Source organism: Salvia splendens, chromosome 9, assembly GCF_004379255.2.
Source record: "Salvia splendens isolate huo1 chromosome 9, SspV2, whole genome shotgun sequence".
In the NCBI taxonomy this organism is placed as follows: Eukaryota; Viridiplantae; Streptophyta; class Magnoliopsida; order Lamiales; family Lamiaceae; genus Salvia; species Salvia splendens.
This window is the reverse complement of record NC_056040.1, coordinates 2643712-2659486: the sequence shown is the minus strand read 5'-3', so window position 1 is coordinate 2659486 and position 15775 is coordinate 2643712. Positions and strand designations below refer to the sequence as shown.

The window sequence follows — 15775 nt, the reverse complement described above, 5'->3', positions numbered from 1 at the left end:
TTCGATTATTATATCAAAATACATTTTCACATATATAATCTTATTATACTAACTTCCAATGTAAATAGTAGTAAAGTTTGTCATTTAAATAATTGAAACAATTAAGTTAATCAGGCCAACTTACTCGTTTTCGAGATCTCAACCTTTTTCAGGTTGAGTCATTATTTGATCAGAGGTTATTCGATTGCGGGGCATTCATGCTAAAACCTTTCGTGTTACAAAATTTCAACCCTAACTCTACTAGATCTGTTAGTTTATTTTGATCCGCCCATTAATAATTTTAGACTAGATAAACATCCCTGATAATAGGAATACAATAGACAAATTAAATTCTATAAACAATTTTATGTACTTATGTGGAGTACTACAATTTTACTAACCAGCACGTGCCACATTCTTTATAAGAAACACAAATAAATACTACTCCATGTAGTATACTGATTATTGGAGATTATACACAGCCATCTTGACAACATTTATTTCAACACCTAGCAAATTTAATTATCCTAGGATTTCATACTTATATATTGAGCTTGCTTCAAATCTTCCATCACTAATTTATTTTTTTCACAAATCAAACCACTTGAGTATCATCATCAAATCATCCGAATCCCACATAGGTTCACTTTGAGTTTCAATGTCCCAATTCATCAATTCACTCCCTTCCACCGTTGGATTAATCTGCTGATCATCGCTCGTTGCGAATGCCACGTCAGCACTGTGGCACTGCATCGCGGCTTCATCAGCCTCGGCCGGCTGCGGCCGCCTATCAAACGCCCTCGCACACTTGGATCTCTTGTAAATCCGGCACAAGCTGAGCTCTTCCTTCAGCTGCATAACAAATTTCAACAATAAAAAAACCTATAAATCTTACATAAAATTAACCTACGACCAAATTCAAACCTTAGTCAACCTTGACCAAAAAAAGGGTTAAGATAAAACCCTAAAAACAGACCTGAGGATTGGGATAATGATCATAGACTTTATACTCGTTCATTTTCCAGGTAGTTTTCGATCCGTGGGGAGCTCGGCCCTCGTAGAAAACCATGGTTTTCTTCCTTCCGATTCGGAGATTTTGGCAAGTGAAAACATCAGAAGGCGAGCCGGTAGCTTTCCAATATCCCTTCTCAGTAAGGCGGTTGGGTCTTCCTCCCCGGGCCTCCCTTTCTTGCAACGTGGTGAAGAAGAACCACTGTTCTTTGTCGCCACGGCACACTTCTCCAGCATGTTCTATTTGATAATATAGCAACATGTAATCAGTTCGTTGATTCATTAATATCAGTTGGCTGCACAAAACATATCAGTTGTTTGACTTTTTATTTCACAAAATCTACTGATATCAAGTCAGAAACTGATATTTTTGTGATACCAACTGATCTTCATTTTAATGGCGGTTATGTAACATCAAATTAATGACAATAAAATATAATAAAGAGAAAAAAAATATGAAGTGAATTTACGTGGAAGCTCCCATGGATTGTAATCATAGATGTTCAGAAGAGGTATGACTCTGTCGATGTCGGGATTCATGGCGTTGAGCTTGTTAGGAAGATAGTAAAGGAGCAGTTCCTCCTCTGTGGGATAGAACCTAAAACCTACAGGCCAATCACCCATGTTTTAATGCTAATGTGATCAATTAGAAAGGAATATATGTAGCCAAAGAAATGAAGTAGAAGAAGAAGATGACAAGGGAGTAGAGTGAGCATGTTTTAGACTAGTTCTTGGTTCTATTTATAGGGGGTGATTGAGTTTCATTTTTTTAAATTTTTGTGGAAGGTAGTTTTGGTGGAAAATTCCAAGTTTTTTATTAGAAAACACGAGTGTTCCCATTTGTCCACATATCTACAAGAATTCTCGTCCGCGTCCAGTCGTACACTCTATTTGTAGCTTGATTCTTTCCACTTTCATTCTTCACTTCCCATTTTTACCTTTTTTTGCTAGTATTAGTAACTTTGAAGAAGTTAAAAATATATATTTTGAATTAATAATGTGATATACTATTATTCTACCCTACCATAAATCAGTATTGGGATTTTTATTTTTCACTGTTTTAGTTTAATGTAAGTTTTGATAAAGTTTAGTTGAGCTTTTGATGTTAATTAATTCCTTGTCAAAGAGGGTTCATTTGTTGAATGTGATTATCAAATTAAGAAGATAAGTATATTCTCCAGTTCATGCATGCTTTGCATCAAGATATATAATGTAGAACTTTTTTAAATCATATTGTAATTAAGTTTATAAATTTAAAATAAGTTGTGATTTTAAATTAGGCACATTTTACGTTTAGAAAACAGGGTTTCATTCACCTTGTACCTTGTTATAAGCTTTATATGAAAACAAGATAATTTGTGTAGTATGGAGGAGGTTGAGGATGAATATGAAACAAACCAAAATAGGATAAATATTAGTACTAGTATTTTTTTTATGAAATTTCACACAAATGTGCTTTGAATTTTCTAGAAAACTTTTGACGGTTTACATAAGTTGGTTTATTATGTATGACTGAATAAGCAAGTGTCCTTCCTTAAGATTACTTCATGTGGCAAGAGTTATGTCTATTCTACAAAAACTGCCAAAAACTACTTGTGAAAATTGACTTTATTATTTGCACTCTTCATTTGTTTTATCTCTTTTAAAGCTCATTTTCTATCGCATCCCAACAAACTCATCAAATTACTAATTGATAGAGATTTAAACAAAAGCATGCCTTGGTTCGGAATCAAGCAAAGTACAATAAGCTTACGTTCGGTTTGCAAGATTGTATCCATGATTAAATATGTAGTGTGTTTGGTTCATGAGATTCAATCCCACAATTCAATCCTAGATGGATAATCATGGGATAATTAGTCATAGCTAACCCCCTATGACTAAAATAATCTCACAAATCAATCCTAGATTGTCTATTGATATTATTTTATCTAGGAAAGCGAACACCACCTAAATGTATGAAATAGTCGAGTTCATTAGTGGGTGGTTTGTAGAGCATGTGAATAGTACAATGCTCAAGTTTTTAGTGCTCAAGAATTGTGGATGCTTTATTAATTTTCTCATGTGATAAAAATCAAAGAGATATATTAATTTTAAAGTTAGTAATTAGATTACTTTTTCAGACGAGAATCCGACCAAATAAAAAATAAGCCCAAAAGATATACTAATAATTTGTAAATTATATGCATAAATTATTTGGAGTAAAACATATAACACCATTGAATCCTTAATACTAAGGTTTAAAAAGCCCAAATAATTCTATATACCACAACTATATCAAACATATAAAGCCCAACCAATGTCCATAATCTAATAAGCCCAAGAAATCAAACTTGTAACCAAAACATCTATATATATGTAGATGGGCATGATTTCTTTGAAGAAGTTTTTGCACCCATATTTCAATATTGTTGGCCTGTTATTTTGTTACTTAATTATTATTAAGTATATGCAGAATTATTTATTCCATTACAAACAAGATAAAACACATTTTAGGTCCTTCTATTTTTATATTATAATAATTCAGATGGATCCATATAGGTTGGAGGGATTGTTAGATTATTACTAATAATCCCTCCAATAGTCATGTTTTTCATTTTGAATAGTCCACAAAAAATAAATTAACTTTGATTTTCAGTAAATTTCTCTTTTTATATAAGATGAATCTCAATTTTCGCTAATAATAATTTAATCAATTTTTCCCTATTCTGTCCTATTTAAACAATTTTGCATTAAAATATATTCTGTAAACTACCAAAAGTCTTGCTAGTGGATGGAGATAGTAGTAGTTTCTAATCAAATAATTAATAGAGTAAGAGAGAAAATAATCGAGTGGACAATATAGTTGAACAGAAGACTAGTTTTGGACAATTGGGTGACTAAGAACTAGTCGATGAAAACGAAAACACCAAATATGGACAAAGTCTTCCTCTCATGTCAAGAACGAAAACACCAAATATAAAAGGATAACAACACTATTTTAACTTGGTACTATTTGAATTTAATTAAGGGTGTGTAATTTAGATACAACATGCACATCACTATATCAACAAATGTGAACTTCAAAGTAAATTAACTAAAATTTCATTTGTGGAAAAATGAACTGCTAAATTGGCAAAGAAAAAACTGATTTTTTTTTCTTTGCATGCTTTGATTTTTTCGCAGCTGATACGACCATAAAATTTCATTTCTGGAAATATGAACTGCTAAATTGGCCTAGTAAAAAAAATCTAAACATAAGTCATAAACTCATAATCATAATCTTTTAATTATTCATTTAAAATTATTTAAATTTTGATATAAAAATGAAAATTATGATAATAAGAAAATTTATTTTTTTTTCAAAATTTAACACAAACTTGAAAAATCATTTATTAAGTATTTTAATTAGTGTTTACAAAATTATTTTCATCCAATCAAAATGAATTTTTGATGTGAGATTGACAAGGTAAACAGTATATTAATGCCACGAGACTATATGTTTTCATTAATGATCAGAAAAGAACAATTTTCGTGCTAGCAAATTTGGATTCTAGTAAGATTAGTCACCAACGGCCATCATTTCATCGAGGGAAAATCACATATTAATCTTAAATTATTAAATGTTAAATTGAAAGCACATCACAAATACGTGGCCATAAACCAAACAACGGGGTATTTTTGTTAGTTTATGAGACATTGTTTTTATAATCATTTTTTTTCTGAAAAATTAATAATTTAGGATGTAAAATAATAAATTTTTCCTTGATTTAAAAGGCGTGCATATATAATAATGTATTAAAGCCCGAATTGGTGGAAATGGTGCTTGACATCATACAAAACTTATTTTGTAGGAATAAAATTGAGACTCAATTAATTGTATTGGAAAATTTTTAAAAATATTAAGGATAGCAAAAAAAAGCGTTTTTATATTAATGATAAACTAGCTTGATTTTTTTTGTTTTTAGGATGCTTTTGTTCGTGTTCTCTAATTTAGGTTGGGACACCAACAATAAGGACGTTTTTTTGAAATGTTGGTAGTATATTTAGAAACACAAATTAATTAGCGTCCTTAAATGCATTAAAAAACGTCCTTAACGGAATCTTTTTTATTGTAGTGCATAATCTTGTATGTTGAACATGACATTGCACCCACTGAAATTTGTATAGATTTCTTGTTTCTGATCGAGGTGGGGTCTATAGGTCGACCAATTCTACCGTCGGTCATTGAATTCGATTTTTGGAGTTGCCATCATTTTCACGGTTTTGTAGCTTCGTCTCAAATTTGAAGGGTTACTTTCGTCGATATCCTTTGCTAGCAATTAGTATCGCACCACCTCTAATTTACGAAGCTAGCAACAATCTTTTTTACAGTATCCGATCTTAAGAATTTTATTTTCTGAATATGTCAATGCATTTATTGTGTTTTACATTTATTTTTTCGTACAAAACATACAAGTAGGAATTTTTCCCATATTATTTAGCGACCATTAACCTTTTAAGATACACCAAAAAGCTAATATTTATATATAGAAATATAAATACCGACGGAATTGGTGCATGCCATCATGGTCACCGACTGGTTTGGCTGTCTAAACGCTTACCAACGGACACAAACCGTCAATAATAACTATTAGATACAATAGCATATTTGTGGTCATTAGTAATGGTAAGTCTCTAGAATTTTACTTACAGTGTCACTTGAGGGCATTAATTTTAATATTAGTGGCGGATTTTTGTGTGATATAATTATTTTAATTGACATATTTTCTCAAATGATCGTCTGCCCTCCCCTTGTCGCCACCAGGCCTAGTGCCCTGGTGCCTTTCTACTTCATCACTTCCCAGCGACCATTGTGCCTTGTCGTTCACTATCGGGTCTCCCGCTTTCCCTCCAGCATTGATTCACCACGAGTCCACTCCACTCCACATCGTCAATTTAGGGTTAGACACATTTAATCTTGACCTCCTCAATTTTAGAATTGAGAAATCTCCCTCTTGTTCATCTTGTGACTTCTCAACATTAATTTTGAGGTAATGAGTACATGATTTCGACTTCTATGGTATGGTTATTTGTATTATTCACTGTTTTTTGTGTTTTACATATACTCTACTGTATATGGAAAGTTTGAATATCTTGGTCAACTATTGACACGCACTATATTTATATTACATACTATACACAATACAAATAAGTACAGACAAAACCCACAGCCGTCATTATATTTTCATTTATTGGGCCTGGGCCTTACCCTCTTACCAATATATTTTATTTATTGGTACTGGGCCTCACTCATTAATATCTGATGAGAATTATATTTTCACTTATTGGGCCTGGGCCCATACTCCCTTATCAATTACACATTTGTTTTTCTGATAAGCAATCGCATAATTCTAATAGATAACGCTTACACCACATCACAAATGAATTTCACTAACAACAAATAGGAGTTTCATTTTGTGTGACAATTTGTTCTAAAAAATGAAACAATATATATTAAATATAATTGTCTAAATGATTACACATTTAAGCCATCTCCAACCATTTATACCAAACTCAAACTCATTTTTATTATGTGTCACATCAAAAATAGTTTTAATCCAACCATTTACACCGAATTCAAATTTTACGCTACATTTTGATATATGCCTCACAATTTTTTGCAGTATTATCATATTTGGTATTGTTTCATAGAAAAACCCAAAAATGAATTTGGATTGGTTTATGCTTATTTTGATGTATAAATATACCAAACAGATGAGATAAAATCAATTATCAACCAAAATAAAGACGGAAGTAGTATTATTTGATACTATTTGGGCCGTCAGATTGGCCCAATATAAAAAACCTAGCAAAACAACCTATATAAGCCCCCTCTCTTCAACAAAGTTCACCGTCCGTTTCATAATTCAATCTCTGCAATTTCCATACTAAGTTTTCCCTAATTATTTTTTGCTGTAAGCGCAGCCCTTAAGATCGCCTTCCAATTCACAAATGGAAGCGTTTTGAGTCATAGCTGCGCGAAATTGAATTCAATTAACACGCACATCCGCTTTATATATGCACAGAAATGTGTGTATTTTCGAGTGTGGTGCTGTGTGTTTATCTGGTCTTCTTTCTAGGGTTTTCCTTTTGAGAATTCCTCTTTCCCATCTTCTTCTTCTCTGCGGAGTCGGCTCAATTCTAGCTTTAGATATGTAATTATCCTATTTTTCGTGCACTGTTGCATATTAATTATGCTTTTGCTGATTAATAGGTGTTATTTATTCAAACGATTGGATTTTCTCAACGCCTCTGCGCTTTAGATGGGAGACATATCATCTGTTTTTTTCATAAATAATTTGGGAATTTTTGCAGTGATTCTTAATTTTTGATTATGTTATTTGAGCTGGATTTGAGTGCTCTGTTTTACCAAATTTTGGATAATTTTAATTGTTTTTCAATTTCTACAAGGTTTACTTTTTTAGTTGGGAAATTAGTATAGGAGAAAATGATGAATTATATCATGTGCGATGGGATTTGATCTCTTATGAGCGACATATTTAACGCTTATTGATATTCTGATCTCATTTCTTTTCCATTTCACAATTATTACTCCTTTTCATATAAAGAATTATGTTTGTGAGTTGGACTTTAGACACAAGTATTTTTTTTCGTAATTTTTTTTCCAATTCTGAATTAATTTGAACATTGTCGATTTATAACTTAAATCCATGAAATCAAAGAAAAATATGGGTACTCCTTATTGAAAAGAATTTTTTTATAAAACGATGTTGATTGGATTAATGAGGAGTCAAAAATTGGCGAAATTGAAAAACACTAAATCTATTTGAGTAATTTTGTACAATAAAAAGTTATGCTAAAGTTATGCATCTTTTTATAACGTATCAGTTTCTTACTTTTGAGTAATTTCAAAAACACTAAATCTATTTGATCAAATTTTGTACAATAAAAAACTAATGTACTTAGAGAAAAAATGCATATATATGTATAATATTATGGTGTATAAATTTTTATTTTTTAGAATAATAAAATATAACTAATGCATGTAACTAATCAAGTTTTTTTAATTGTCCACTAACTTACATTTATTATTTAATATATCAAATTACTAACTTTTTTTTAGTTGTACAAAATTTGGTTGTTTATCATTACTCTTTTAAAAACCAAATTTTGTATAACCTAAAAAGTTATGCTATTAGTAATTTAATGAATTAATTATATATTAAAATAATAAAACTAATAGTTGCAAGTTGAAATAGACTTAATTAGTCTTCAGTCTCATTTTTAATTTTTTTTATTTGAATTGCCATTATATCATTTTTTAAATTTGAATTAAAGTATGCATTAATTATATTTTATGGTTTCGAGAAAAAGTAAAAATTTTATACATAAATCATTAATATATGACCATAATATTATGCACATTTCATGTACTATATAAGCGCTCATATGTTTTAATTAAATGCATAAATATACCGGTTTTTTCTCAAATAAACTAGTTTTTGTTTTATAAAATTTCATCACATTGATTTATTATTTTGAAAATTTTGAAACCTGTTTCAAAAAAATTTCAAAAATTTGAAACTTGACGTGACATTTTTAAACATGTTTACTACTACTTCTTTGTCCAACTTCATAGTCTCATTTAAGGTTGGTACAGATTTTAAAAGATGTAAAGGAAAGGTTAAAAACGATAGTGAAGTATTAGTCTTATTTTTATATATTAATTTTATAATAAAATATTGATGAAAAAATGTTAGTAGAATTTGAGGTCTATTACTATTTACGGAATATTTCAATTGGAACTCCCAAACTGAGACATCCAAATATGATCAATCGGGACTCCCTAGAACGGAGGAAGTAATATGTTAGACATATATGGTATCAAAACAATGACGTTCCTATGTGCAAATCAATCATGTGTTACATTAAATTATATGGTAACAAAATAATGACGTAGCTTAAAACTCCTGCCACATCATGCATTTCTCACAACCTAGCCAATGCATAGCCTTCATATAGGGTATAATAAAAAATTAAAAAAATTCCGACTATTCGGTTAGTCCATGCCCGATCTCGGGCTTTTTTTCCCTACAGTCGGCTCGCTACCGCATTAGCGGACTAGCCGAGCTCTTAGCCGCTCGCCGGCGACTTGAGCGTCGGTTAGTCCGCTATTGCAGATGCTCTAAAAGATTCACGAACTTCGACTAAATTTGTTATTTCCCTTAAAGTTTCTAAGGGGTGTCCAAAAAACAATCAACTTTACATGGATAAAAATGCCAATAAAACTATACCTTCAACAATAAACCCCTAACGAATCAATTAAGAAAGGTAATAAAACAAAAAAAAAAGTGTAAATAAAGCAAAAGGGAAAACGTTGAATAGTTATAATAATTACTAGTAGTATTGTCATTGCTTATGCCATTTATAGTAATTCAAATTACTCACTTTGTCTACGAATATAAGTCGGGTTTGATTGGCATGTATTTTAAGAAATATAATCTCTCTGTGACACTTTAAGAGTCTCATTTGAGCTAATACGGGTTTTTAGAAATAATATAAAGGAAATTTGGTGAAAAAAGATATTGGAATGTGAGTTCTACTTTCATATATTAATTTTATAATAAAATGTGAGTGAAAAAAATTAGTGAAATGTGGGGGTCTTTTACTATTTATGGAATATTTCAACTGGGACTCTTAAAATGGGACACCCAAATTTGGTTAACCGGGGCTCCTAAAGTGGGACGGAGGGAATAGTAGAAAGTGAGAGGAAAATGCTAGTGAATGATAGGTCATATTTTTATATACATATGGAAATGTGAGTGAAATAAACTTAGTGGAATGTGAGTTTTATTATCAAACGTAGTAGTAAAAAATCAAATAGGACATTTATTGGTGGATAAACAAAAATAGCAAAATAAGACATTTATTGGTGGACGAAGGTATTAATTTCTTTGTGCAGGTTCTGAAGCTTAATTTAAAAAAAGAAACAAAATGACAATTTTGGGAAAACAATGAAAGGCATAGTGCTTAAAGCATAGTAGTACATTAGAAAGAGAATACAAATCCAGTACTCTAGAAGTAATTAGTAAATATAGATATCATGACTGAAATTTTTCCATAGGTCCTTTATCTTTAGAGAAAAGATGTGTGGATGTTGATAATTTTGATTATGATCTTAACATTTTATTTCTTTATAACGGTATTAACTTAAGATGATTGATTTACCCAAATTTTTTATTTTTTTATATATTTTTAATGAATAACACATTTGAATTTCTAAGAGTATTTACAATAGTGGAACATAATTCCGCCAATAAATCTGCTCATTTCTATTTTTCTACTGTCATGTTAGCAGTTCATCATCCGGCCCAACCACATGCAATAGCGCCCTATAAATTTGCCGATCCATTTTCCACCTTAGCTTCGATCTCCGAAACAATGTTGGAATCGCCCGGGTACCGATCATACTCGGATGAGAAACTTTGTCACCGTAGTGTTGGTCAATCCCCTGTCCATAACAAAAGTTGTAGAAATGAGTTGTTGTTTGGGGTTCATGGGTCTCCCCACCACCACAGTAGGGACCACTAGGGTATATTGTGGGCCAGCTAGGGTGATGGGACAGTTGGTGTCCTAGGGCCCGCAACAGTATAGGGAACGTCGAGGTACGTGAAACTTCTATCGGGATTCATTGATTATTATACAGAGAGAAGTGAGAGAAAGAGAACGGAGAAGAGTGAATAAAATGTGGTAAACATGAGGTAGATATAGGCGATGAAAGGTAAATAAAATAAATAAATAAAAAACGCGTGATCGACGGTCGTACTTGCAATAGGCGCCGATTGGACAGTCGATCTCACATGGTGGGGGCGACTCGCCAGCCGTGGACAAGGCATCGGTTGTGCTGGAATGGGGGACGATCAAACTGTCGGAGATATTGTCTTCTCATTGTGAATGCTCTAAAAAACTATATTAAATGATACTCCCTCTATCCCATTAGAAATGAAACGTTTTCCTTTTTGAATTGTCTCATTAAAAATGAAACGTTTCCAAAAATGGAAATAACATTCTCTCTACTTTTTATTCTCTCTTACTTTACACTCTCTTCATTAACTCACAAAACAACACTACATAAAATCCCATGTCGGAAACCAAATGTTTCATATTTAATGGAAGTATATAGTGGTATGCAATGATTTGAAAAATACCGTTGAATTTCGAAAAACCTATTGAATAGTTTCATTATATGCTTAGGTTTGGAAAATAGTAGGAATACCGTACACTACGTCCTTAAGTTAGTGGTTTTTCATCAAATAACTTTTAGCTAAATAAATGGGCTGCTACATCGGTTTCGATTTCACCTGTATATATTGGAGATTCGAGGCACGCAGAGTTGAGAAAGTTGCAACACCCATAAAATTTGAAAATATTGGATTTTACTCCTTATCCCTTTCTTAACAAAATAGTCAAATCGTCTAACGATTCAGCATATATTTGACTCAGAAATTTACTGCTTTAGTTACGATGTGGATCTTCAAAATGTTTCAAATTCAAATTTGTGATGATTTCGAAAATACTTCACCATATATGCAAATATATGGAATTAAAGTTTTCACCACCATCCGCAATGATGTCTCTTAATTGTCTCATCTCTTCACTATTCATGGGCCCACTATACTTTTCACCACATCTCTTAACTAAGAGACAACACATGCATCCCTCCATCTCTTAACCATCTCATCCCTTGACTATTTATTCAATTTCATTTTTTATTTTTATTTCCAACAAATTCAATTAATAAAAACACTTCATTAAATAAAATAAAATTACAACTCAAAATTATAAAAAAATAAAAAATCACATTAATAAAATCCTAAAAAAAATAAAAAATACATAATTTAAAATCTTCCGCTCACTCTTTCTAAATTCAAAATCTCAAAACTCAAAGAAGCAGAAGAAGATATCATCAGTTGCGACGTCTTATTCCGTGGGATCAAAGCTCAAGGCAACAAAAATTCGCAGCGATAGACTTGGGGAGGTGAAGGATTTTATTATGAATTTGGGAGAGAGCTTCGATGAACTTTTAGTCTGTGGATTCCAACGATACTTGAAAATTCACGGCGTTTGATTTTTTTATTCAACACATTTGCTCAAATGGATCCATGAATAGATTAAATTTAGGAGAAAAATAATGTTTTGAGATGAAGAATGTAACGTATTTGAGTGAGTATAGAGAGTTTTTTTAATGTGAATTAATTTGTGGGAATGATTTGATATTTATAGAAGTGATTGGAAGCTTAAAAAAATAAAAAAAAAATTGCAAAAAACGATATTTTTTGGGATTTTTTTTCATTTTCGAATTTTTCCTGAATATAAAAAAACAAAAAAAACATTTTTTTCGGATAAAAACGACGCTCACTCGTGGGCCGGCGAGTGGGAGTCACGAACGAACCGGAGCTCGCCACGTCGCCAACGCGCGTGGCGAGCTGTCTCGCGAGACTTCCCTCCGCGGCAAGACAAGGGACGGGCTGGGGATGAGACGAAGCCCGTAACGCCGTCTCGACGCGGTCTTGTCTCTCCGAGATGAGATAGAGCCCGCAACGAGACTCGTTGCCGGTACTGGTAGTCGTTTTCAATTCTCAACATCTCATGAATAAAATAAAGTCGTAGGCTTCGGAAACATCGTCAAATTGGAAAATTCCAATTCTCATTTATCAATATTTATTGGCGTCGTTGTATTTGGTTGATTCAGTCATTGACGAAGTAGACAAATTTATCTCAATTTAATTCACCCTTTTTTTCTCATTAAAGAATCCCCATCACGTACCCATACATAACTCAACCAAATAATATGAATATACGGCTCCTTCAATACTATCAATGAAACATCAATAAAAAAAGTTCAATGATCATCAACGTCAATAAAAAAAGTTCAATGATCATCAACGTCAATAAAAAAAGTTCAATGATCATCAACGTCAATAAAAAAAAGTCCAATGATCATCAACGTTCAAGTTCGATACCTCAATTATTTACTCATTGTACCAAAATACATAAATAGCAGAATTAAAAATCCAAAAATATAATTAAAAAAATACCGAAGTAGAATTGGGGAAAAATGTTAGTCGAGAAAACCTGTTTGCCGCCACACAGCATTGCGCACCTGCCGCAGATCTCTCCCCTTGAGCGTCCTTCCGACGCCTTCCAGCACCGAAAACGTCGTCTTCTCATTCCTCAGCGACACACGCGCCACCATCTCATGCGGCGGCAGCACCTCCTCCTCCCCTGCCTCGTCCTCGAACGCCTCTGCCACCTTCCGCGGCATCATCGGAACATTCACCGGCGCCGATTTCTGGAACCGCCTCGCCGGCATGGACTGCGAGATCTTCGGCTCCGTCGACATCCGCCGCTTCGGAATCACCGGAATGTCGCGCGAGATCGACGCCGGAGACGGAGACCACAGCGCCGGCTTCTGAACCACGGCGTCGCTGATTCCGCGGCGATCCTCCTGCAGCGCGGCGAGGATGCCGAACCTCTCCGTCTGGCGGCGATCGGAGGCGCCGGAGTTGCTGATCCGGTGCTCGTCGGAGAAGTCGGCGGTGTAGAAGACGTCGAGCTCGCTGAGCTCGTCGCCGGCGGAGGATGCGAATGATTCATCAGCGGGGGAAGGAGGGGAGAAGACGGAGAGGAATCGGTCGGAGGAGGGGGAACGGCGGTGGCGGAAACCGGCGGCGAAATTGGGATCCATGTGAGTGTGTGAGTGGAGAGTAAAAATAATATCTGGAGGGGGGGAATGATTAGGTGCAGAGGCGTTGTACGAGTTATTATTGTGGAGCCACTGATTAGGGATGGGGGGAATCGTGGCCGTTGAAAGGGAGCGTGATGGTGGGGATAATCAGTGGGCGACTAGATATACTGCGGAAAGTGGAGAGTGTCAGGGAGCCTGTCTTCTAGAGGGGAGTAGCATCATTATCTATTTTCAATTTGATTCCCCTTATTTTCAACCAATCCTATCCAAAATATACGCAAACGTCACCAAATAAAATAATTTTATATTTGCAAAAGCAATGTACGTGGTCGTCAGACCCACTTTTATTCATTTTTTTCTCCTATGTCTTCCGCAATAGCACAACACCTACCTTCATGTTCTTCCGCAAGAGCATGCTCCCACCATTCTATTATTCAATTTAAATATTTCAATTACTAAAAACATTTCTACATTATTAAAATGCATTAAAAATACCTGAAATACTAATTTAAATCCTAAAAATTAAAAATTACATAATTAAAATCCTAAAAATTGAGTGAGAGAGTTGTTTGGTATAGTGTGATTTTTTGTGTTGACATGAATGTATTTATAGATGAAAGTGTAAATTTTAGGATAAAAATAACGAAAAAATAAATTAAAAGTGTGGAAAAAATGGATATATTTTATTGGGAAGTGGGGAAAAAATTAATCTTAATTTTTTAGATTTTTTTGAAATAAAAAGCAAAAAAATGATAATTAACGTCCAATCAGAGCAAGTCACGCCAGCTGGTACTGCTCTTGCCGTCGGCACGGCGGTGCTCTTAGCTAAGAGCAGAGTCATGCCGTCGGCAAGAGCATAGCGGTGAGCACGGCGAGTGCTCTTGCATAAGAGCACCGTGGCGGATGCTCTAATTTTGAGTAGTGTTCTCAATTATGTTTGAGTTATTTCATTTTTTGATAAAAAAAATTTAAAAAATTGATCACTCTTACTTTATCACGTCAATACTTTACTCTTTCTTATATTTTCTACTTTATTCCTCTCTAATACTTTTCAACAAGATTTTTTAATTTTTATGCCCAAAACTTCTTGTTTAAACTACAGCATTTTTTTTAATCTATTCCTTAAATTATACTCCCTCCGTCCCCGAATAAGAGTCGCTAATTTCCATTTTGGGCCGTCCCCTATTAAGAGTCACTCTTCATTTTTACCATAAACGGTAGTAGGCCCCACATTCCACTAACTCACTCCACTCACATTTTATTATAAAACCAATATAAAATATGGGTCACACATTCCACTAACTTTTTCAACCAACTTTTCTCTACATTTCTTAAAACTCGTGCCAGGTCAAAGAGCGACTCCTATTAGGGGACGGAGGGAGTAAGAAAAAGTTTATTTTTATAAAATACGATTCATTTAATATTAATAATACTTCAATCATTTTATCATTTTTATCTCTCTTTTTTTAATTAATCAAATTGAGTTTCATTTAAAATTAGTAGATATAAATTTTCGTAAAATATACTCTATCTGTCCCACCGAATATATCAGTGAGAGTGATGTCTCCTCCTGGTACCCAGACTCGGGCGCCACTAATCATGTTTCTAATGATTTCTCAACCTTTAACACCTCATCTGAATACCATGGACGTAACCTTCTACAACTTGGTGATGGTCACGGTCTTGGTATTGCTCATGTGGGGAGTCAATACTTAAGTCCTCTTCCTCTCCCCACAATTCCTTCTTGCTCAATAATCTCCTACACGTCTCCAAAGTTACCAAAAATTAACTAAGTGTCTCACATTTTGCTCATGATAACAATTTGTTTTTCGAATTTCATCAATCTTATTGTTTTGTGAAGGATCAAATCTCCAAGGCCATACTCCTCAAAGGTCATCTTGACAACGGCCTCTACAAGTTTTTGCTTAAAAAATCTCCCTCAAAGTCTTTCAAGCCTTCAATTTCCCCTAAGAGTTCAAGCTTAACTCATGTTGTTTGTTCCTTAGCACTAGGGCCTTCAGCTTTTTCAGTTAATTCTGCTGCATCTTTAGATCTTTG

The 15775-nt window shown here is 33.6% G+C and overlaps 2 protein-coding genes across 2 annotated transcripts; both read right to left on the bottom strand.

Moving 5' to 3' along the window:
* Positions 1-567: 567 nt before the first annotated feature.
* On the bottom strand, positions 568-1614 carry LOC121748094 (NAC domain-containing protein 90-like). Its single transcript, XM_042142304.1, has 3 exons — positions 1461-1614; positions 956-1230; positions 568-831 (listed from the first exon to the last, which is right to left on the bottom strand). The coding sequence occupies exons 1-3, from the start codon at positions 1612-1614 to the stop codon at positions 568-570; spliced, it is 693 nt and encodes a 230-aa protein (XP_041998238.1).
* An 11303-nt stretch (positions 1615-12917) lies between these two features.
* LOC121746997 lies at positions 12918-13885 on the bottom strand. The gene has a single exon (XM_042140970.1). It carries the CDS (start codon positions 13715-13717, stop codon positions 13091-13093), a length of 627 nt encoding a protein of 208 aa, XP_041996904.1. The 5' UTR covers positions 13718-13885; the 3' UTR covers positions 12918-13090.
* Between the last annotated feature and the right edge of the window lie 1890 nt (positions 13886-15775).

Excerpts from the sequence above, each read along its gene's own strand:
- LOC121746997 (XM_042140970.1), bottom strand. The coding sequence starts at position 13,717 with ATGGATCCCAATTTCGCCGCCGGTTTCCGCCACCGCCGTTCCCCCTCC.
- LOC121748094 (XM_042142304.1), bottom strand. The coding sequence starts at position 1,614 with ATGGGTGATTGGCCTGTAGGTTTTAGGTTCTATCCCACAGAGGAGGAA. Across the intron at positions 1,231-1,460 it reads CAATCCATGGGAGCTTCCAC|AACATGCTGGAGAAGTGTGC; the intron begins GTAAATTCACTT and ends ATTATCAAATAG. Across the intron at positions 832-955 it reads ATCATTATCCCAATCCTCAG|CTGAAGGAAGAGCTCAGCTT; the intron begins GTCTGTTTTTAG and ends TTTGTTATGCAG.